Consider the following 24,388-nt stretch of genomic DNA (forward strand, 5'->3'; position numbering starts at 1 on the left):
TCAGTCTTCAATATTTTTATTCCGTCAAACTTGCGATTAATGTCCGCACCGCTTGACTCGTTTGCCACGTGATTGTGTTACCTGCAAACGAGTGACCAGCGCAGGTTTGAACATAATTCAGATGTAATGATTATGTAACAGCCCGACCAATTTACAATTTGAACCTCAATAAATTGACAGAGATTGTCAATGCTCAGTGATCTGACAACGTCTGGCTTTTTTTTGGCGAAATCACCCGTCGGATTACACACAAACAAACTGTCCATAATTTTCTGATTTCGAAATATTCTGAAACAGAAGGCATTCGAATAATATCCATAACAATTGCTTGATGATATTTGTGCGTCAATTAGGAAAGGAGTATAAGCCTAATCCATAATGGAGTACAAGTAAAATCGTACGTACTTCTGAACCATATAGTGACAAAGAATCGACAAACGCAGCGTTGCGAGTAGGTCAAATGAAATCGACTTGAAACTCGGTGATCACAAGGCGAATCGAATTCACTGTAAATCCTAAAATCACTATCGATCGCAGAATCTCACCGACAATGAGCGTGAGTGTAAGACAGCAAGCGGACCGGTTTGCAAGCCTCGGATTTCTCGAGTGTTGTGATAAAATGCCAAGACTACGACGGAGTGCATGGAACTTGGCAGCTGCGTAACAGCTTATCTACCGTCTTGGCATCCCACGCGCTTCTTGTTTGGACCCGCTTTGTTTAGGCGTAGTTAATCACCGTGTAAACGAGGCGCTGTGATCTAGGAACACACTCCACCCGTGACAGTGGGTCAAGGTATCTGTGCCAAGCTGCCCTCATGCGGGTGCGTCGCACGCTGCACACTCAGATACGCATCCCATCAAGTCGCGCCGGGTTCTCTCTCGTTGCTCGATGATGCTGTTTGTTTTATCAGGAACCTTGCCTTAGTTACAACGAGTACGTGGCCAACGGCTCAATAATGCATAATGGAAAAAATTTACAATATTCGCAGAAGCATGTAAATACCGGCCGGCGAGTGACGCGTGTATTTGGCGCAGCGAGGACTTGCATATTGGCTTTTCAGAGAACAGCGCATTCGGCGACCATGTGTGAAGCCACGTGGGTGAATAGACGCTCAACGGTGTGCAAAGGCAATCGAAGTATGTGACGAACCTTGAAAAAACTCTGGCTATAGTTTCTCAGAAATGATGACTCAAGATATAACTAGTCTTCAACTCATGCTGCACTTCAATTCACTATTTACAGACTGAGTGGACAGACGACTTGCGTAATTCCCACTTCGGCGCCCGAGGAACTATAATATCCCGCATACCATCATTTTCAATTTTGTTATACCTGAAGTTACGTCAACTGTTTCGCGATTTGGCGCGACAATATTGTGATAAGATACTTTCTTACGAATTGTTTTCAATCTGAAAGAGAAAGTGCGATCGGGTTACCGACGTGAGGAATTTCAGATCGGTATCTCTCAATTATTGATGAGTACGGGGTGAAACTATAAGCCGAGATCAAACCTTGTCAATTTTCGATTCGGGTCTTGCGCAGTTAATGGATGTATGATAGTTTCATTATGAAAGTCAGATTTACGCTAAATTCTTGGTTATTTCATCAACCCAATATGAAAACATTACTACGCTTTGCAAATTTATATAAGCTCGATTTCTAAATGCTTCTCCCACATTACAGCTTCTGCACGTCGGCTCAAGAAAAAAAAAAATACTATGTGTAGAATGTTTCCTGTTTTATAGCGTTGCATAAAAAAATTCGAAAACTGAATATAAATATTTGATGAAAGCATTCGATTTTTGATTTCTGTACCAGATTTTATCTTCAATAACAAATATACCCTCAGTCAACGAAACCAGAATACAATCAAAACCGTTGGGTTGAATCCGTCTCGTGAAACTGTTCGATGTTCGGGGTGGGATTAAGTGCAGCCGAGAAGTGCTGAAGTAATTCTCTTAAATGTTATCGAGAGCTCGAACAACGGCTGACTTTATGATGAAACTAATTTTTAGCGTGATCACTTTTCGCGTACTTCGTTTCAGTTAAGTTGGGTGAAAGGTTCCGAACAACATAAATCTGCAGTCAGACTGACGTCGCTGACCAACGAACTCTTCAAGTGTACAAAAAATCGAAATTTCTAAAAATTATCCAAATTCCAACTACTCTATCGGGTTATTGGAAAAAAATCGATGACAAGGTAACAATTAAAACCAAGGCCTGTCTGTATGGTACTTGAATAAATCTTGGAATTGCAACATCGAAATTAAAGTGGAACACATGTCTGCCTACGTTTATCTCTGTGCTTGAAACTTTTTGTAAAAGTCCGAGAAGGTGTGTCATTGCCACGGCGCAAGTACACAAGCATATGCAATAGTCATTGTTTACCCTATTCATGGAGGTTTCGTGGGGTATCTGAATTTTGTTTGGAACTGTAATGAAATCAGCATCAAGCCCTTTAAGCTCACCTTATGAATAGCTCCAGAAATTTTGTTTTACAGAGGGTAGGCCCTGTACTAGTAACCTAATTTCATCACATTCCATCACCGCAAAGTAATATATTCTAAAACCACAAATTCCGTTTTAAAGCAAATAAGCCCGAAGCACTTATCGATTGCAAAATTTGGAACAAGGCTCAAAGTAATACATACGCCATTGCCAGAGGTAAGATGTGAGGATCTACCAAATAATAAGCGACATTTTTTCTTAGATTAGTCCTGCCCTCTCGTTTCGGTAATTTTGTATTGCGAATGTATTTGCTGTATTACTCTCGAATTTTACATTTAATTTCTGGAAGTATCAGTCTCTGCAAGCAAGGTAGCGAGTACATATCTCTCGATTCCAAGGGATGTATACGGACAGGACTTCAAGTTGGTTACAGCAATCAATACTGCCAAAGAATAGCATTATTAAAGTGTAATATTTCCATGATTCGAGCATGCAAATTTTAGTCACATGTTCACCGTTAGCGAGCGCGAATCATTGCGCAGAATCAGGTAGGCTAAGATGAGGAACGGAATAATTATAATGCGCTCGATTGCAATGGTGGAGACTGCAGTATAAATGAAAAGAATTTTTACCTGTAGGAAAGTTAAGTTTTGCTCCGCTTCACCGGTATTACTTTTGAAGGCAACTGAACCGAACCACTTTGATCTTCAGGAAATGATTATGGTTTCGGCTTGTAGCAACGGGCGGTGGCGGGTCCTGAGCTGGGCTGGTGGGAGTGAAAACAGGCTGGGAAGATGGAAAGGAAGTTCTGGACCCGCCAACTGTCATCGATGTCCAACAGTGACCACCGGACATCACAGCTATTCCTTTTCCACCCCGAACGTACGTCGATTCTTGAACATGAAGGCAGCCTAGTGCCGTTCGGGTGTGAGAACCGCGGCCCAAAGTCCTGCCGGTGTGATGCTGAGACTAAATGGAATCGCGTGACATTGGTTGTCCGAAGTGATCGTCGATTGCGAAATAAATACAACGTATACCTCGCAGCATGGAGCATGGAGGTGATTTACAAGCCGTCGACACAACATCTGCCAATGCAAACGCACTGCCCAAGGTGACGACGCCCCACCACGACCTTTTAATAGTGATAATTTACTATAAAACCGCAAAACGCTCGCAAACCTTACATCCATGCTCGACATACTGGGACAAATTGACAATCAGTGCCAACCATGGATACCAAATACATCATCCTGCATTCCATAGTCGTGTGGCTGGTCGGTAACGTTTACGCGCTACCACGTGTGGTGAGTATCTCTCTTGACAAGTTGTCTCCAGTGTCTTTCACGTCCAGTCGTAATCCGCTCGTCTCGGGATGCACCTAATGTACAAGTCGACCTGTTACAGACGTCGCAGAATAGCTTCCGAAACCCGTTCGCCTCGACTCTGCGATCGTATCTCGATTTCGGCGGGACAGGAAGCTCGTCGATATCCGAGGAATCTTTCATCGATTACAGTCCTCATTCCGTCACTGTGTCGAAGGATCGACCAAACATCTGTACTACATGTGGTAACTGCTTACAGTTAGCGCTGTTTACGCCTTGTTTGACACCTCGCACGTGCGTCGCGTTTAATTTGTTTTTGAAAAGAAAGTGAACGAAACGATCGGCCTAGACTTTGTGCGACTTAAATTGTTTCTTGAGTGATTCGAATTCAAACTGAAAGAGTTGCTGAAGTGAAAAGAAAGTTCGTCATGTAGTTATTTTTCGTGATGCACGGTAAACGATCTAACTGTTGATGCATTTTTATCGAGTGGCTCTCAGACGATACAGTCCGTGTCAGAGTTGGAAAGAACTTGGCTACACCTGGAACTCACCTGGAGATCATTTTTTGCTTCAGTTTGCGGCGTCAGCAATCGGAAGATGCGGATCGTCGGTGGCAATATAACCGAAGTCCACGAGTTTCCGTGGATCGCTGGTTTCAGTACGCGCGGAAAGTTCTACTGCGCAGGCAGCCTCATCACCAGAAAACACATTCTCACCGCAGCCCACTGTTTGGACGGGTATGTCAATTGAGCTGTTTGTTAAACGGAAAGATCAAAGTATAATCTTTGGACGCGATCGAAGAGGTGATATGTTGTGCGATATACTCTTTAAGGCGGCTACAACGCCAATGATAAAATTTTCGTGAAATTTTCGAGTTTGACAGGTGCTGCAATCCGTGCTCGGTCAACTCGTTTGCAATGATTAGAACAATAATGCACTCGAGCCTGGTACACGTCGGTGACTGCATGGTGAGAGGGCTTTATCGCACTACTATAGTCAGTCTGCGATACCGTACAGTTTTTTGCGACGCGACACTACAGTCAGCGGTTACAGCATAAAATTCGTTGCTCAATTGCGAGTGAAAGACACTGACATAATACTGTACGAGACAGATGATACTAATCAAACCATTCATCTGGTCTAATAACCCGAATATTCGACACCTTGTACTCCCACCTACTGACCTTTTGATCGAGTTAGTTCTGAATTCCTTAATTCTGAAAGTGAGTCGTAGTAATCGCATTGGCTCCTTGTCCTCTTAGGATTTGAAACATTTTGGTAATCTTGCATCATTCGTCGTATTAGCAACACCTCCTGCGAATCGATACGTTGCCGGAGGCTTTTTTTTTTGAAAGGAATATACCGACGCGAATACTTCAGTAGAAGACACAAAGTCACGTGATGTTTTTCGTACATATTACGATGCAACGTAAATATTTTATAAAACCATTTTTTTATTAAAATTTCATCAGGAAATTGAATGTAGTCGATTTGTTCGTTTATATTACCTTGAAAGAGTCGTAATTTATGCTTGAATCAAACTTGTTTTCGATACTGCACTTATTGGTGTACGTATGTAAATAAAGAGCGAGTTTCAGTAGAAGCGAACCCACTTTTATACGTCCAATCCAGTCACTGAATTCAAATTATAGATTGAACATGAGAGAGATCCAAATCGTTTTGGGGAATCACAACCGAGTCTCCCACGAAAACACGGTGGTTCGTCGTAGAATCAAATCTGCACGCATACACGAACACTTTGATCCTTACTCCTTCAACAACGACATCGCTGTCATAGAAATGGACATCTCTGTAGAATTTGACAGCGTAATTCGTCCCGCTTGCCTTCCACAAAACCGTAAGTGCTGAAAGTTCCATCTTTTACATAATTAAAAATAACAGTTCAACATTATCCCCAAAAAAAGTTTAACAGGATAGATAAGCTTCTGCTGTCAGAAATGATTACGGTCTGTTGTATTATTCACAGAGGAAATCAGTTTATATGTCACTGGGGGGAATCAGAGCCCATCACAATCATAATGTGCCAAATTTAAAAGCACCAATAAAATATTAACATCAGAATTGAGGAGACCCGTTGGATAATTGGTATTGAATTTTGGTGATTAGAAGTCAGTGACTATACCGGAACCATGGCGGTGGCGGCTGGATGGGGGCGTATCGGCGAGCGCGAATCTCTCAGCAACGTGCTCCGGAAGGTTGACCTTCCAATTCTGTCCGACGAAGAATGTCAGACGGCCGGTTATGCCAAGAAGCAACTGACCGAGAACATGTTCTGCGCCGGGTATCTTAAAGGGCAGCGTGACGCTTGTCAGGTATCAATTGCTGTTGTAAACTTCAGTTTCGTGCTGGAGAAAGACTCGCATTGTCAGTAGCTTTGCCCACTTTGAGTTCTTCTTGAAATTTGTTGACTTTTAAGAGCCTCTGCGGGAAATTCCTACCGCGAAATCGTTTTCAGATAAAATAAACGATGCCAGATCCAGTATCGGGTCCGATATTTTCGTTCGGAATGCAGGATAAAAACCAACATATACGGCGTTGATTGAATTTTAAGTAGTTAGTTTTCAGTGAATTACTGCGCCGTAAAACCGCAAGACCAATTCATTTTATGATCTTATCCTCGTGAAACACTTACTGTCCATTTTATTTTTCCACGTGATCGGATATCTTCAAATTTTTGAACGTGTATAAATACGTCACTTGATACTTCCATAAGAAGTAAAGTTTACAAAATAAATTGGTATGAAGCTACTACAGGTCACTGGCTGGACGAGGCGTAATCTTAACAGAACTTTTCAGTATTTTAGACAAACATTACGTGCTACCGCTGTTATCGGTATTTATGTAGCTGATCAAATTCATTCGAGGCTTCACTTCTATTTCAAAGTACACGTTTTCGAATCCTTTTCCGGTCCAATTTACGCGAAACGCCTATAATTTTGCAACCGGTTCTTCAAAATCACTAACATTTTCCTCAAATCTAATGGGCGAAGTGTTTTAAATTCACCTAATTTTCAGGGTGACAGTGGCGGGCCCCTTCACGTAACCGGAGCGCATGGTAACTTGGAAGTTATAGGTTTGTATTACCATACGGTATAAAATTCGAAGCTGGTGAAACGTCGTGTCTAACTAAATCCTAACGTAAATTCATTTTTCACAACATCAAGGTATCATTTCGTGGGGAAGAGGATGCGCCAGGCCGCAGTTCCCCGGGGTCTTTACAAAGTTGACGAATTACCTTGATTGGCTGCGCAATCATCTTGACGGTGAATGCGTCTGTCCACCACCGCAAGTGCGATAGAAGCCGTAGCTCAGCAGAGATAAAGTTCCCCTTTAACCTCATACCTTATTTATTAAGCCTAGAAAATCGAGAAGGCATAGTACTCTCGGTTCCCAAATGTATATAACAATAAGTAATTCAATCTAGTCTGCTGTATGTATAAGTAAGCCTCGACGAGGTTATGTGATGTTAGATCCTTCATGTTTATAGGTATACAATTATTTATTGAGTCATAATAAAGTATCATTGTTGTGGATTAATCGGAACCAACTCAAGGAGCGACTTGTTCTTTTCGCAACCTAATATAAATGTCCGACTGGGTGTAGAGAACAAACGGGCCTTAATTTCTCTGTGCGCTGAAAACCTGAAAACTGCGAAAGCGAATTAAGTACCAAACTTTTCTCTTCGGCACGCTGCATTCAAGTTCATCGGAATTTTACTGCATTAATATACCCTGAGGTATTCCACTTACGATGAGCTTTCTTTAGTTGACTCGCTCGAATCTCATTACCGCTGTCAATATCTCATGCACATGACTCCATTGCCTATAAAATTGAACGTAAACGTGTTTTACAGGAAAAAATACCTGCAGTGTCAACAAAGATCCACGATGAAACCAAATCGAGTTCGATCGATACATCCGAGCAATGTTCGACTGTATCAGGCAAAAGGTCAGACTGGATTGCGATGGGAGTTCTCAATCATCGTCCATCTCGATACTTCGGTACGATGTACCAGTGCTCCTTTGCCTTTGCAAGTGTTTTGCCATGTTACCGTTATTTCACTGATTTAATTGATTCTTGTGACAACATATTTTTTTCTTTTATAAAACTACGCTAAAATGCTTCAATCGAGAATATTCACGAAAAGTTCAACGTTTGACCTAAAAAGTCTCGAAGCTCAGACAGCAAACGTTCACGAGCTTACCGTCCGATTCATACTTTCCCAGTCGATGCAACAAGCGGTAAGCTATTATGGCTTGGTGCATCAAAACGGAACGAAAGTGCTGCACCGCGTTACCTTAGCTCGTAAAACATTGTCCTTGTAATTCACTTCTACTCGAAATTGGTAGGGGAGTAGCATTGTTTGCAACGGTCCGATGGTTTCACTAACCCACATTGGGCTGCTGAAAGCAAAACGCCAGACTCGTCCTGACCCCGATTCCGTCCCAGCGCGCGCGCATCTCATTAAATAAACCATACTAATTTTCCCCCACACCATTCCATCCCTTCTCCCGCCTTCCCTTCCCCCAGTGTGTCCCCAGCACCTTCGCATTACAACCGTAATTGTACACTCGCCTCAAAATACTTCACATGACCAGGTAATTTTGAAAGAAAGCCGTAGTTAAGGTACAATCGCTTGCATTGGCTCTCCGTGTCGCTGCACATTATATGCACACGAGCGTGCGTGGATCCATTAATATAAGTTTCAAGACACGGATTTCTTTCCGAGAATCAGCCTTTCGCCAAAGAAAGTCGATCACCGAGGTTCAAATGTATAAGTCAGCAACAAGTGGCGCCTCAATTGCTTCTTGAATTGTCTGAAATACGAAGGCGCCGATTCATCCGACTAATGCGTAATCCGTTCTCATGGGGATGAAAATGGAAGCACTGTCCGAGATAAGGCACGAAAGCAATTGTGGTGTATTACGCACTTGCATACAAGCAGGCGGAAAGGAATTTCCAAAGAATCTTGTGTAACGTCTTACGCTAAGAATCACTGCGTAATTTTCATAAATATTTTCTTATTCACGGCTAAACCTTCGTCACTCACCGACTAAAAGGAATTTTCGTCGTGCACTGCATGAATAATACATGGCGCCCATACCTCTTCCTATCTTCCAGAGCTTATCAGTCGCCTTCGCACGTCTGACCTTGACCCTTATCCGATGGACAGATACGAAACCTCTCCAATGTAATAATGGCTGAACTTTCGGTGAATTGGCAAATATATTTACCGACTCTGATTCACCGCTCTATCCACGGTTATAGCCGCAAATATACAAAGGTGAAACTGACGCAAATCATTACCGAGACGTTAACTATTCAAATATTGACCGAATGCGTGGGAGGCATTTTATCGGGGCCTAAAAAAGTTAAACTCAGAATTTATAGACAGTTTCAAGAGTGACGGGTCGTTGTGATCGGAACTGACACATCGTATAAAGCCTCCTCGTTATATCGCAGCGGGAGTGTCAAAAATAGTGAGAAGAAGTCGGAGGAGGCCGGATAGACGGTGGGACATACCCAGTTGGAGAGAAAGAACTTTCTTTAACCGCACGGAGCCGCGCCAGCGACGAGCAGCCGTCTTCGACGTAGCGCTGCTTCGGTCAGTTCCTCGTGTTTATGGAGTCGGTGAAAGCAGCGATCGGGCATCTTGACTTTGGACTATCGTGCGATCCGTTCTCCAACTCGATCGCGGGAAATTTACCGTACAGCAACGACATTGAGCGGTGCTGAGCTTTCGAATAAATCATAACTTGGCGAATATACTGGGCAGAAAGGGAAACTGCAATTATAATGCAAGTGGTGCTTACTCCGGGGTTATCTTCTCGGGACGTTAAGTGTGTTCAGTGCGCGTCAGTGGGGCAGCATCTCGAAGGCTCATCGCGCCGCGATTGAGCCGGATCCAGTGGCTTATTAACAATTGCACTGGAGGAAGGCATAAGCTGAGACATTTATTCGGAAAATGAGAACATCCGGGTGGGTATTTCGGGCGCTACTGTTACATCTTGCCATCCTGACAAGTGCCGCAGGACTATCGGTGGGATTTAATGAGAAACCTCGCCAGCGATCGGCCAACTCTCAGGTAAGTCGAGCCCCCGGTCTTTCGTCAGACTCTCGCGCCAAAATCTTGTACCCAGTCTCTCACGTAATTACTCTGCCAATTTCAACTCTCGTTACTCCCCGACCTTGACGCACACTGTGAAAGATGATCACTTTCTTTTCCGATGGTCATGTCTCCGTATACCTCGTGATCGGTACGCGGACATTGAACATTCGCTTGTACCAGCCGTTTTCAATTACGCATTCGCCGGAGCCCAGTCATTCGGTTTTTGGGGTCACGCTCGATGTTTTTCAATGGGCTGCAACCTCGTGCTGGAGACGTGGGTGGCGTTAGGCACCTTCTCGCATGCATCGACGGAAATGTCGATGTGGAGATACCTTGACAGCTACTAAAATCATATGTTCACCACCTCGTCTGTAAGAAAGTAGTTTTCCACTAACGGATGTATTTTTTTCAGATCACAGACGGTGACCGATCAGCGAGATTCCTGTTTGACGAAATATTTGGAATCGACGTGTCTGGACTCAGTGGCGACGATGAGGAAAGAATTAGGAACTGCACGTGCGGTAAGCGAATTTCACATTCTGACAGAAGCGATCTGCCAATTCAGAGTGATCGGAATTTTTGATACGAACTTCTAGTACCCAGTTCTCCTATTTTCTGAATTTGCCATTCTTTGGAGTCTCTCTGAACCGAATTAATAGTGCCTGTAATAACGTTAAAAATAGCAGGGCCAGCGAATGTTGTCAAAAGTTTTGAACTGCTTTACCGCGATATGAATTTTTTCATGTTTCCGTCTCTATGACTCAACGAAAGGTTAACCTTTAACACCTCAATTTTCACGGCGAGTTATTAGGACCAACAATTATTTTCTGAAGTGAAAGTCTTGAGATTCGAACTCTTTGTTGTAAGCCGGAATCCATGCAGTGAATCTGTTCTCGTAGCCACGATATAACAGTACATGTTTTCGGAGAAAGTTCTTTACATACCTACATTTCAATTTGATACTATAATTAACCGATAATCATTTTCTGATATTTCTCCGTTTCAAACTACTGGGTGAGAACGATGTGAGGATTTTAAATGCCAAAATTTCAATTGTTCTTAAGCAAAGTTTTTTTCGCTTTGAAATTCTTATTGTGCAAGTTACATGCGGAGCCTGTGATATGCAGAGTTGTAGCCACTTCCATGACCCTTAAAATTACGTTATTCACTGATTCAATGGTTCTCGTTCTCGTCGATTTGTGTTCCGTTAACTTACCGTGAATATTTACTCAGTGTGCACTTTCTACTACGTTCTGAATAACGAACCAAGTGTGAATTACTGTCCTTTTCAGATTGTGGCATCTCTAATCAGGAAGATCGTATTGTGGGTGGCAGGCCTACCGGACCAAACAAATATCCGTGGGTGGGACGTATTGTCTACGATGGGCTATTCCATTGCGGGGCAAGCCTTCTAACGAATGACTACCTTCTCACCGCCGCCCATTGCGTCCGCAAGTAATATATCCCATGCATATAATCTACCGATCTATATTGCCGCCGCCGGTTAAATTTTTAGTTCAATAACACCGCGCCCACGTGTGCCCTAAAAATATCGAGCCTCCGAACCGTTCTTCGTAACTCGATTCTTCAAAGAATTATCATATACACAAAGCGATTATACCAGAGGTTAATTTCAGCTTGCCAAGTATAAGGATTTCAACAGTTTCGTCATACTGTTGTTGTGTATTCTAACCAGAAAACTGATTTCTCGATTATTTGCTGAGAGATAAATGCATATTGTATGACATACCTTTTCGCTATTTCATCCACAATTAAATATTCCGGATATCAAGGCACTTGAGCTAATCCGAGAGATTCGATTAACGTAAAGTCGTTTCACGACCCCGCCCACGTTTTAATTAAATCTTACCGGCGGAGGTGATTCTCGAGTTCATTGTCGAGGTGTCAGCGTCGACGAGTCGTGAATTATCAGGCTGGAGTGAGGGGTGTGCAAATTTAGTGCTTTATAGTCCCAGATATACCCAGAAAAACTCATCGGCCAAACGGCTGTGCAGTTCTTGCCTCTGAGTCCCTGTGCAACAATGTTATCTAACCTAATCGCCGTTCAGAGTTATAACATGTCGTAATCGACGGTAATATTTTATCGAAATAATGGGATGGATCAGTCCGCGTCATACACAGATTTGGACTCCTGTGTCTGTGACGAGAGCACTGAATTAGACTGCTGCTCTATCCACAATATATTTTATATATATCTTATTATTTTATATATATTTTATATATATATCGCGCCACGGTGATAGCTCGATTTTAACAGAAATGTTACGAATGAATTAGTTCAGATGAAAAACAATTCTCAGCCGAGAAAATTCCGTAAAGCTGGCAATGAAAGTATCGCGACGATTCAGCCGAAAAGCTGGATCTAATTAAGTCGTATAATCTGGCCCTTCCATATAAGGGCACTATTTCCGTAAACTGGGTTTCATCCGACTCAGATTTCATCATTTTTCGTGGGATGAAAAATTCATTGGGCTAGGTAAAAAAAACTGCGTAAAAAACCTTCAACTTCAAGGGGATACTTACACGCAAGTAAAAAAACTCTGCGTCGAAAAGATTGTGCAAAGCTCTTCTTTCTTTTCTTTCCGATACTTCTGAACATTTCCTTAAATGACCCGAATACCATGTATTCGTAATGACTGGAACTATCCCCGACCCCGAAATATTAGTTTTCAAATGCAAATGTTCGAGTGAAATTCATTGTACGTTTCAAACCGCGAACAAATTACAACGTGGAATATTTTGTAACATTAGGTAATTTGTTTAAAAAATATTAAACTCCCCTTAACCGTTGAACTGTTTTAACAGCCTGCAAAAATCGAAGATCCGGATTGTACTAGGTGACTACGACCAGTACGTGACAACTGATGGAGTTGCGGTGATGCGAGCAGTCAGTGCCATTATTCGCCACAGAAACTTTGACACGAATTCCTACAACCACGACGTAGCGCTGCTCAAGTTGCGTCGTCCTGTAAAATTCACAAAGACTGTACGTCCAATATGCCTGCCTAATCTGGGTAAGTGATTTTACTGAGTGACCCTGTTCCAACTGGAGTATCGAAACGTGAAAGTGTTGATTTCAATATCGAGTATGTTACTTGGTAGTTTTCCCACCAAAAAAAAAACTTGACGGAATGAATAACAGGTGGAATTTTTGCTGACGAGTTTTCGATGGGTATTTGTTTCAACTAACAGGTGATTCGCTACTCAATTTAATTGCGGTTCATCAAACTCTGCTCGAACGAGTTTGCTAATGGAGTATAAAATATGCCCCCAATGAGTTCATGGTTTTATTCGAGTATAGAGTAGGTACGCAATAATTCACCTGGCAATGTACATCGAATAAAATTGAGCTCTAAGCGTCGAGCAGGAACGCTGAAATGATTTATTGAAACAGGTTCGGACCCCGCTGGAAAGCTGGGAACGGTAGTGGGATGGGGCAGAACAACGGAGGGCGGGATGCTGCCAGGCCAAGCGAACGAAGTCCAGGTTCCAATACTGAGCCTCACTCAGTGTCGGCAGATGAAATACAGGGCCACAAGAATCACTAGCAATATGATCTGCGCCGGACGCGGGTCGCAGGATTCTTGCCAAGGAGACAGCGGAGGTCCCCTCTTGGTGCCCAATGGCGACAAGTACGAGATAGTCGGTGAGTCATTATTCACTTGCGGTTAACAGTACTGAGCCCGAATTATGTCATAAACTCGTTACGAAAGCTTGATGATCATGCGGAGCCTTCGCCTCGGGGCATCAATGTGGTATCAGAACTGAGTAAGCCTGGAAGCATCGTAAGTTGCTCTTTGCGAGTTACCTCAGGGCGTACTCGTTGATCCGATCATGAAGTTGTGCACGATCACTGGCTCTTTGGCGGTCAAACGCCTGCGGCGTCTGGTGGATGATCAATGTCATGAACATCGTGGATCATTGTACGCGTAACTATTCATTCGCGATGTTGACTTGATCTGCGTTTTTGGTTTATAGGAATTGTTTCCTGGGGCGTGGGATGCGGCCGGCCGGGTTACCCCGGCGTTTACACGAGGGTGGCGCGATATCTGAACTGGATTCAAACCAATATGAAGGGCACGTGCATCTGTGCGAAGTGAGGAGGAAGCGTTTCGTGTTTCATAAACCGAAATAAAGACTTGCGTGAACTTGACGTGCGCCAGAAGTGGATAACGGAGCCGGAAGCAAATTTATGGCTCGTGTTAGAGACATTTCACTCCACTGTTAGCTACTATAATGTGATATTTTTTTCGAGTGGGTCTAATGTATATGCACGAAAGAACTCGCCTCGAATTAATAATGACGCCATTAACGAGGCAACAGTGCAGAGCTCATGGTACAAGTAATCGATATAATACACAACCTCCCCTTTAACGAGCATAGGAAAGTGTAAATAAGTTGCTGAAAGCCTGCCGCTATATCAAGGTGATATTATAACTATTATGTGTATAGAAATAATTAGTAATGGCAATGCTTTGTCCGCAAGAAGTTATTTATTATATGCAAGGAATATTATTGCTCAGCTGTAGATTTGATTACATTTTTAAAACTTTTCCTTATAAATAAAAGTTGCTACTTTGTTTTCGGAAAACAATAGTGGAAAAACAAACCATTGAGCGATTTCGTTAATACGATTCAGTTATATGAGCCATATTACATTAACCCTACGTTCCCATTGTTATTTCTTGTACACGGTTCCCACTGTGGACACTTTAGTGCTCGGATGTTATTTTGCAGGGAATCCTGCGTCAAAAAATTTCGAAAAAATTCTTGAACACAGCAAAATATATGGGTTTCATACTCCAGTAGATTTTGGATCGAAATCTTTTGCTGAGTCTTTCAAAAAAAATTCTCAAAGTTTGCTACAATAAGAGCTTTGCAATATTCAATTAGTACTAAAGAGTACACAGTGGGGACGGAGGATTAAGTTATTTAGTTTTTCACTCGTACACCGTTTTTACCAAAGAAATAGAATCGATTCTATCATCCACTCGCATTACAGAACGATAACCTCACATTGCCGTGATTTCCGAATTCAATTTTCTTTTCTTCTCTTTTTGTATAATTTCTAGTAGAAGATTTTCATCCGATCATACTTGCACCAAGAATGAATATTATCACTGATAAATTCCATTGTATGATTTACTTTTAAACCCGAATGTTAAATTTGATTTTAAGTAGAATTGTCGTTGCAGAATTTTATTGCCCACCGTGTATACGTAAATATTGCATAAAAATGAGATTTTCCGGGCATGTAATTGGAACTTGGATGTAAAAATGTACTTGCAATAATTAGTGTAAGCCTTTCGCTCATAAACAGTGTTCATCTGATGGAAAATACACACCAGTATACGGGCAATTCCTATTTATTCGAAGACTCATTACAAAGTTTTGTAACTATATCAAACAACTTTTCTTTTTTTTTTTGTTGTCAAGAACATTTCGATATGTTTTGGAATGATGCAGTTTTATTGCGAGCTGCATATTATAAAATATTAGTTACAATATCAACTTCTTCCCAATAAATTACAAGGCACGAATTACATATGATTATTTGTAAATATAAATGACGTGTCGACAAGGGCTGACCTTTAGTTCGAGGTACTAAAACTAAAAAACTCCCTATGTGACATTATTTCTCCTAGCCGTATGCTGAAATCTTCGTTTCAAACTTGTCAATTGGACGCAAACAAAAAATGCATATGCAATAGGTATGTGATGTGTATCCTAAAACATCAAATTCCATTTTCGTAAGCCATAAAAATATCGCGCGGATAGAAGATGGTGAAGGTTATACAGACAAAACCTCTTGCATGGCTAAAATATACTCCAATCAATTCGGGTTCATGACGAACATTCATACACAAGTTCTGTAGCATTATGCAATAACGTTTCAGCGACAAAATGCACAGTTCATTGAAATCCAGACTAGGAGTCGATCCTCTTAAAAGAAAAATTCGGACTTTAGCCAGCGAACTGGCTTATTAGCGTACATAATGATCAAGTACTGCAAATATCCCTTCACCGAACGGCATTCCTTACACCGTTTACGCCATTATCCACGAAATACGTCGTATGATACATAACTTATACCTGCGACTCTGAAAACGGGGATTTCAGAAAAGGTATGTGGTTACCTGGCGGAGACTCGGTGCGTACGTATGTATGTATGAGTGCAAGTTATGCGCATAATACATGACATGTACACGAAACAATGACACTATACTTGTATAATAACGGTTCACTGTCAAACCGAAGGCAACGTGTTTCTTATGCCACTCCCCGGTTTCGTCGGAGGAGACAAAAATGTATGCACTGTACACCTTACACGAACATCCACATCGACGTGCCCTCCAAGCGAAGAATCGACCTGCATATGATGTATGTGACTGCAGCTCGACCGTGCATAATGAACATCAACATTAGCGCAAATGTCCATCGGAATGATTCGTGTAAGAAATTGTTCGATTTTTAGTTTTCAAGAAGTAAAATAACGACTTCGCAAATTGATTTGTTCCATCGCGTTAATTCGCGTTGAAATTGAAAAAATAGGTTTATTCAGGTGATAGATTTGAATAGACGAATCTAAATCGAAACGTGATTCCAACCGTACTACAATGAATACAATTACTGCCATGATATTTAATGAGTACCTCCATAACTGCGAACAAAAATGAATCAGCAAATGTCCATTCTGTGGAACAGATCAAACTACTCATAGTCTCTTATAAACTGTTCCCTGCAATAGTTGTAAGTTTAATCTAAAAATCAACCTCAATACCGAAACATGATCGGTGATCGGATAAACAGTTGTATGGAAATCATTATATCCCGTGGAACCTGAGACAGTTCAGCTAAATCGGTGCGATTTTGACCGCTCAGTTTATTCAACCTTTTTTTTTTTTTTTTTTTACCTAGATTCGGTTTTATTTATTCGAACTTTGAAGCAACTTGACGATTCCAAAACGAGTGAATCCCATGAAGCGTAAGTGTTCTTTCGTAAGTAACTTTCAATTCACGAAATTCACGGGGTTTGATGTTCCCATAAGTTTGGCACAGGGAATTTAACATGTTACTAAAAATAAGTAAATAAAAATATTGTAAAAAATTCACGCCTCTCCGCTGCAATTGGCGATTCGGAGGACGAAAACGTCCGACGAATCTTGACTCGTGCAGTTCGCGGTCAGTGACAGCAATCGGGTTTGCCCGTGATCGTGATCGTGAACGTGAACGTGAACGGTGGACGAACAGCCATTTCTCGAAGACGCGGACACTCGAACGGTCGAGCGCCAAGTCCCTGTCCTCTTTTCTTCTGGAATATTAAACACGACTAGGACGTCGTCAGTCTGGGCAAAGCGCTACTACGGTAAACTACCTGGTGCCCTGTGAGCCAATATGGTTTTGTTGTACCCCTGAAAGGTGTCCGTGAAATATTTGGCAAAGTGTACGCGATATCCAGAACGACTCGGCCTCCGAATTGAAAATCATAACAAAATTTGCATTCTATAAAAGAACCGTTAAACGCTTAGAATGAGTAACATGCTGAAATTATATTACTTGGCTGTAGCGACGGTGGTGTTATTGGGCCATGTTCATCAAACGCAAGTAAGTTCGAACGATGATAATTATTTGCAGTATTGCAAAGCTGTATCTTATAAGCGATTCGAGTTTTACACCAGAGTGATTACCGACGAGGGAACAGGTTATGCGCATATTTCCCTACCTCGCGGAGACCGTCGTGATCCCTAGAAGGGTAGTCGTTTCGAAGCGATCAGAGCATTTACAATTAGTACAGGTACGCACAGTTTCGAAGGAGGAACTCCAGGCCTGTGATAACATACTGTTACTTCGCCTCGTTAGCTGCCTATTCTCCGACGTAATTCATAATTCAGTATCCAGCACGTACCCGGTAATTTGTTTTCCCCATTTCACCTCACGTGCGCGGATTATAAGATTACCGATGTATACGGAAGTATGTGTGAAGTTGGAATACGATGCTAATGAATGATTGCCATAAAACGTACATTGTGTGACAGTCGTTTGCCTGCAAATTACAGGGAAAGCAGGTAACGGTCAACCGGGGCAAAAACTTCTTCGGATTCTTCGGTAACAAGCCACCAGAGTCCGAGGCTGCTCCGGAAAAATGCCACTGCAGTAAGTTGATCCGAACGTCTTTTGTGGACCCAAAATCAGAATTTATAATGACGCCGGTCTCGTCGAACCGGTCAAGAAAATTACTGTCACGCAAAAATAATGCTGAAAAATGTTTACGTTCCAGGTTGCGGTCTGCGAAACGAGGCGAGTCGCATCGTGGGAGGCCAGACGACGAAAAATAACGAGTTTCCATGGATCGCCAGACTTTCGTATCTTAGCAAATTCTACTGCGGAGGCACCCTTGTCAACGATCGCTACGTGCTGACGGCTGCCCACTGCGTCAAAGGGTTAGAACTTTGATGTTTTATTTCGGACTCAAATCATAAAGTCGAACCGATTGGTTATTACGCAGTCGTCCGACAGTCAGAGCGATGACAGTGGCAAACGGAATGCTGATTCGAGGGTGTTCGTAGCATTGCCACACCGCCGGAGAGAGTTTACCAAATATTTCAGTTTCATTTTCAGATTCATGTGGTTTATGATCAAAGTAACTTTCGGGGAGCACGACAGATGCGACGAAGGGAACAAGCCGGAGACGAAGTTTGTAATCAGAGCTCTATCCGGCGAATTTAGTTTCCTGAATTTCGACAACGACGTTGCCTTACTACGTCTCAACGAAAGAGTACCGTTCTCGAATACTGTACGACCAATTTGTATGCCCACTGTCAAAGGTAACGGAATGCCGAAAGTTTCTTGAAACGCCATTATTACATTGATTTGGTGACACTGCTAATGATATTATTCGAAAACAAATTAATCTCTCCACCAGTTGATCTGATTCACGTGCTACGCATCGTGAGGGAATCTGATCGAGTATTAATTACAGCCTAAAGGTTTTTGTACGCCTCGGTGCCACCTTGTGATAAGCTTTTTTCAAATGTATTCTTATACGTGAACGCATCCAGCTACCTACATTTCGACATTACGCATTAAGTCGCGTAGGCGATACAAAGAAATAAAATGACACGCACCTATACCACCTTGATAAACAGGTTTCAATCTCGTACACGCCTATATTTATCAGGTTGATACCGGGCGAAAAAATTCCAAATGTAATTATCACCACTCGAATCTGGTTTGGCTGCTTCTCTGGCATATTGCTATGATCGCTTTATGACATCGAATGATTTTATGTTTTACTTAGTATCAATGCTACGTTGTAATTTTTTTCAAATTACGATTTCGGCAGAGACAGTCGTGCAGATCATATTAGCAATAAGGTAAAACTTCGAGCTTTTGCGCATATAGCTATAGGTCATGCCGCGTTTGAATTCGCTACGTTCGTTTCGCAACCACTGAAGCGACCCACTTACCGTATCAATTGCATTATTGCATTGACTGCAGCAAGTTGATAATTGATGTTCGAAAAGTAGAAATACGGGTACATGCATCCTTTTTTGCGCAACGACATGTCAAGATGCGGAAATCATCGATACGCGTGATTTGGTACGCGGTTACAACAATTACGCGTGAAGAAATTCCGAAACAAATTACAATTAGACTACGCACGAAAATTCTATAATCTATTGTACAATTTTATGATCTTCCGTCGAGTAAATATTTATCCGGTAATATCTTACGAACGTGAAAGCGAACTGGTTTTTGATGTGTACTCTGCCTGTTTAACGAATCTAATATACGGGTATTCTCGTGACAGACAACCAGTACGTGGGCACGAAGGCGATTGCAGCTGGATGGGGAACCCTGCAAGAAGATGGAAAGCCGTCGTGCTTACTACAGGAAGTTGAAGTTCCAGTGATGAGTTTGGCGGACTGTCGCAACATGAGCTACAATCCTCGGATGATATCCGACAACATGCTTTGCGCCGGTTACCGCGAAGGCCTGAAGGACTCCTGCCAGGTAACGGAGTAGATGTTCTGAAACGTTTTCTCTTCCCGTCCCACGTCACGATTTTCCGTACAAAAAATGGTCCCAGCCTCTACGACCGGGTCTCATCCGCCCTCAAGAACCAGAGGGTAAAATAATCCCGCGTATCTCCTGATCGTGGTGTCCGATAGAGACAGCCTGTGACGCTGCAATTTTTACAGAACTGGTTTAGGACTGATTTCAGTGGAATTTCAATTTACGAATCGTATCGCAAAGCGCAGGGTGAGACACCGACAGCTCAACATTTGGGAGCGTAGCGAATCGGAATCTGAATGTTCAACGTAAAACTGCAGCCGATGGATAAGGAGTTTTTTCTTTCGATTTATTTCAGGGAGACAGCGGTGGTCCGTTGGTGGCTGAACGGGAGGACAAGAAATACGAGCTGATCGGCGTCGTCTCCTGGGGGAATGGGTGCGCGCGTCCCGGTTATCCCGGCGTTTATACCCGTGTCACGCGTTATCTAGACTGGATACTTGAAAACACAAAAGACGGTTGCTTTTGCGAAGACTGAGAACCGCGTGACGTCACAACCGTGTGCCAACAATTTTTTCATTAGTGGTTTGTCATTCGTATCGATCACGGACAGCCGAATTCTTTAGTTTCGTCCCAAAACGCTTATTCCTATATTCTAGTAATTTTTTGTACACATATTTTTCAATAATTTTAGTTTCTTTTTTTTTTATAATCATCTAATACATACCGTTGGAGTACGGACGGTGTCTATAAGGATTTGTATATATATATCATATACGTCCACTAATTTCGCGGCTATATAAACTTATTTAGCGACTATGTTTATAGGATATGCTATATTTTTCAATTTATGTACGTATATTTGGTTTTATTCAAATTCAATCGATTAGTCGGTATACCGCGCAGAATATTTTTTAATAAACTTCCAGACCATAATTTATACCTATTATTCTTATTTATATTTATTATATAGTTGCATAGTGACCAAACATGCCTTACGGCTTCATAGAATCGTAAGAGGTACCTACTTTCGATGTTCTTTTGTGAAATCAGACTTATCGTTAATAAATGACCATTGATTATCGATACAAAACGAAGTCATTAACATTTGAAAGCCGATGAGGTCAACGATTCTGTCTTCGAGTCACATATCTACCATGGAATCAGTCAGCCAACGCGAATACGTCTCTGTTGAGTCACATTCAACGAGGTAAACAACTCTTGGACGTAGATCGCAATTTAATGATTCTCCTCACCGGCGCGCGATCCCATGAATTAATGTCTGTCCAAGCTCGAACAGGAATTACAGCATCTACGGATGTTTGAGTTGGCGAACAGCATATCGGGAAATAACAACATGGTCGAAACCCAGCCAAATAACGGGACAGGTTTTCCATAGGTCAGCGACTGAGTTGGAGATCTGTTGAACCTTCGGGTGGGATGCAAAGTAGTCAGTTTGCGCACGGAGAGATGGAAGGGGGCATAAATGCGGGTTGTTAGTACCGCTATGTCTGGATACCGGGTACAGGCCACTGTGCAGTTGTGCCTCGATTCGACAGGCGTAATCATGAACCTACAGGAATACGTCAAGTTCTTATTCTGCGTCTTCGTCGTTGTGTTGGCAGTTACCGCCGCTCGTCCCGACGGCCCCAGAATCGAAGTAAGTGATGCGAAGATTTACGAAAATTATTTACCGAGTCGAAGAGAGGAACAAATCCTTATATTTAATGGTCATCTGGGAGGTGTCTCCACGAACTGGTCCTATAGATTTCATCAAGTGTTGATCCAAGCAGCTAATTGTAAGTGACGATCAACATCAACGCCGCGCATAAGGTCATGTGCATTAATTGATGATTGAGGATGTTTATCTGAACGTGGAAACCAAATATGTACTTTGAAAAACGTTAGAAAATTGCAGTAGTAGCTTTTTACAGATCCTGCAGATGGTTGCTGAAGCCACTGTCATGTATTGTGGATAATAAATCCTATGGAGATTAATTTCGTCGACATTCAACACGTATTGTTACCTTCGGCCTCGTCTCCACGTGCTTCTTGGCACATTTGATTAACGACTTTTGATTTCCATAGAATTCGGAGGACGTCGAGAAAGTTCGAGTGACTCGAGGAGTCCTGGATTTCATTTTCGGAGGTCTCAAGTCTTGCGGCGGATGTCGTGGGTATTTCAACGATATTGTAATTCAAATAAATTCTCTTTTTTTTCACTCAAAATTACGAATGTACCGCAGAATGCGGACGACCGAATCGTGGTGGGGCGAGAATTTTGGGCGGCGAGTATACCGACACCCACGAGTTTCCATGGCTGGCCAATGTCCATGTGAAATCAAAACTAGTCGTTAGCGGGGTTTTGATCAACGATCGATACGTCATGACCGCCGCCAGCCAGCTCATTGCGTAAGCCAATCAATTTTCCTTGTCAGCAGTTATGCAATTACCTACGGTTCAGCTCGCGACTAGTTTACTTTGAGATTGAACGGAATCCCGGGCATTCCGATTCCTAGATGAAATACAGAGATGAGCAATCGCGGTTACAAAGTAGGTACCATCAACTCGCTGTTAGCACGTCGTAAATCATACGCTCAATGGTTATTCATAACTTTTTCATCGCCTTTTAACCACACGCAATGTCCAGAGCCACAGCGCCAGAGATCAAAGTGTCTTTGGGTGAATACGACCGTTGCCACTTGGACATATCTTCGAGCAACGTGAGTGTGGAAACGGTGATACCGTTTCCGGAATTCAACCCCGAATCTCGAGGCCACGACTTGGCTCTACTTCGCCTCAGTCAACCTACAAAGTTTGAAAGGAGGATTTCACCGGTCTGCATGCCTAATCCAGGTACATTGCTCGAGATAAGTTTGTCGCTAATTCATTCTGCTGCCCCATGGAACTCTCGGAACCTGCGGTCGTTCCGATACCGCATAATGTTGTTTTCAGCCTCGTTAGTATCTTCCTGGATTCACGACCATTCATCAGTCAACGAAATCCCCGAAAGAGTTATGTGCTACCCATAATACACCGCATTTGGTTCAAGGCATTATGCATATCTAGCCGAAAAATTTTCCAAGACTCTTAACGATTTTTGACTCCTAACAAAATCATTTCGAAAAGATAATTCAGCCTGGAAATTAATTTTTCTGGGTTTGTTTCGATATGAAATCGTTGAAAATTGGAGACGGTCTGTTCGTTTCATTTCACTGCTACGTACGAGTCGTTACATGACTAATCTCACTTTCTTAGATTTCGCAACGACGCAATCTGTTCTAACACACGTAAAACAATCCTACGGGACCCTGCCGTGCAGTTCTCCCATTTATATTCATCGACCGGCCCTAAATCTCACCCAGAATAACGATAATAGGAATTTATTTCCGATTCCGCAGGGTCCACTTATTTAGGGCAAGTAGGAACTCTCTCCGGCTGGATCGAAGGTAAGGCCGTGGACGCTTCCGAGACGAGAACATGTCGACCCCGAAAGCTGGGTCTTCCGGTTCTGGGATACAGCGAGTGCATCAAGTCCGGAGTTAGTCTAGCAAGCTTTCACGACGATTCCGGATGCATTGGAGTTATCGGCGGAAATTCTCTCGTGTGCGAAGTACGTCTCAGATTAAAAAATTCTCGACACAATTAAAAGCTGGGAAATCGAACGATCCGATTATTTTTTTCACAGAACGACGTCGGTTCATCCGTTCTCTACAGATCATACGCTGACGTCTACGATCTCGTCGGTAAGTTTTGATGGTTATCGAAGTTGATCATTGCCCCGAAAAAAAGTGAACTGCTCGTGATTGTCATTCGTAATTTTAATTTTCAGGTATTATGTCGGACGTGAATAAATGCGACGACAAACCAGCGGGTGCTGTGTTCACCCGAATTGGGCCTCATCTTGATTGGATTTTACAGCAGACCAAAGACGCTTGTTACTGCACAAAATAATCATCGAAACTATGTTTTTCAGTCAATTTCAATGACCTTGGCACTTCGTGTTGTTTTAATTTGCAATATCTGTTCAAGCACCTTAAGTTAAATGTGTTGTACGATTTTTACCGTGTCCACATTTCAATGGATCGAATCTTGATAAATGGGTAGTACTGATATATTCTCATATATTAGCTGAAACACACAAACGTGAATAATTATTTGATTAATTCCGTATTTTTTATTTTTTTTTGTTCACTATCCACTTTATTCCCAAGTCAAAAATCACATTATTCGGATAAAGGAGTGAAACGGACAGCGGGAAGATTAAGTACCAAACATAGTTCATAAATTTAGGATAACACGCGATAGACGTCCTCTCGGTAGTTGCGGGAGTAGTGAAAACGTCGATATTCTCACTTTCCCATGTTTTCGATACCATAAAATTCCGACGATTTTGGCTTAAGCCGGTGTCGAAAGTCTCCATAAATATTTTACAGTCAAGAGAGATATCCC

General features: G+C 42.3%; 2 protein-coding genes across 2 annotated transcripts; both read left to right on the forward strand.

Annotated features, from left to right (window-relative positions):
• The first annotated feature begins 3,306 nt into the window (after nt 1-3,306).
• LOC124214415 (transmembrane protease serine 9) lies at nt 3,307-20,876 on the forward strand. Its single transcript, XM_069134388.1, has 19 exons — nt 3,307-3,753; nt 3,854-4,016; nt 4,346-4,508; nt 5,424-5,629; nt 5,899-6,104; nt 6,808-6,865; nt 6,957-7,088; nt 7,558-7,793; nt 10,314-10,422; nt 11,194-11,356; nt 12,728-12,936; nt 13,317-13,568; nt 13,901-14,019; nt 17,444-17,527; nt 17,980-18,076; nt 18,201-18,363; nt 18,542-18,747; nt 19,734-19,936; nt 20,295-20,876. The coding sequence occupies exons 1-19, from the start codon at nt 3,679-3,681 to the stop codon at nt 20,472-20,474; spliced, it is 3,024 nt and encodes a 1,007-aa protein (XP_068990489.1). The 5' UTR covers nt 3,307-3,678; the 3' UTR covers nt 20,475-20,876.
• A 213-nt stretch (nt 20,877-21,089) lies between these two features.
• Nucleotides 21,090-24,081, forward strand: LOC124215370 (vitamin K-dependent protein C). Its single transcript, XM_046618698.2, has 7 exons — nt 21,090-21,596; nt 22,025-22,109; nt 22,183-22,348; nt 22,587-22,792; nt 23,338-23,549; nt 23,625-23,682; nt 23,769-24,081. Exons 1-7 carry the CDS (start codon nt 21,423-21,425, stop codon nt 23,888-23,890), a joined length of 1,023 nt encoding a protein of 340 aa, XP_046474654.1. The 5' UTR covers nt 21,090-21,422; the 3' UTR covers nt 23,891-24,081.
• Nucleotides 24,082-24,388: the final 307 nt, after the last annotated feature.

The sequence above is a fragment of the Neodiprion pinetum genome, chromosome 3 (genome assembly GCF_021155775.2).
Source record: "Neodiprion pinetum isolate iyNeoPine1 chromosome 3, iyNeoPine1.2, whole genome shotgun sequence".
Classification (NCBI taxonomy): domain Eukaryota; kingdom Metazoa; phylum Arthropoda; class Insecta; order Hymenoptera; family Diprionidae; genus Neodiprion; species Neodiprion pinetum.

What these genes read in the sequence shown, in the direction of transcription:
- LOC124214415 (XM_069134388.1), top strand. Translation starts at nt 3,679, where the DNA reads ATGGATACCAAATACATCATCCTGCATTCCATAGTCGTGTGGCTGGTC. An exon ending in AAACATCTGTACTACATGTG is followed by an intron (nt 4,017 to 4,345) that starts GTAACTGCTTAC and finishes TTTTTGCTTCAG; the next exon opens with TTTGCGGCGTCAGCAATCGG. An exon ending in GCCGCCCATTGCGTCCGCAA is followed by an intron (nt 11,357 to 12,727) that starts GTAATATATCCC and finishes CTGTTTTAACAG; the next exon opens with CCTGCAAAAATCGAAGATCC.
- LOC124215370 (XM_046618698.2), top strand. Translation starts at nt 21,423, where the DNA reads ATGCGGGTTGTTAGTACCGCTATGTCTGGATACCGGGTACAGGCCACT. An exon ending in CAAGTCTTGCGGCGGATGTC is followed by an intron (nt 22,110 to 22,182) that starts GTGGGTATTTCA and finishes AATGTACCGCAG; the next exon opens with AATGCGGACGACCGAATCGT. An exon ending in GAAATTCTCTCGTGTGCGAA is followed by an intron (nt 23,550 to 23,624) that starts GTACGTCTCAGA and finishes TTTTTTTCACAG; the next exon opens with AACGACGTCGGTTCATCCGT.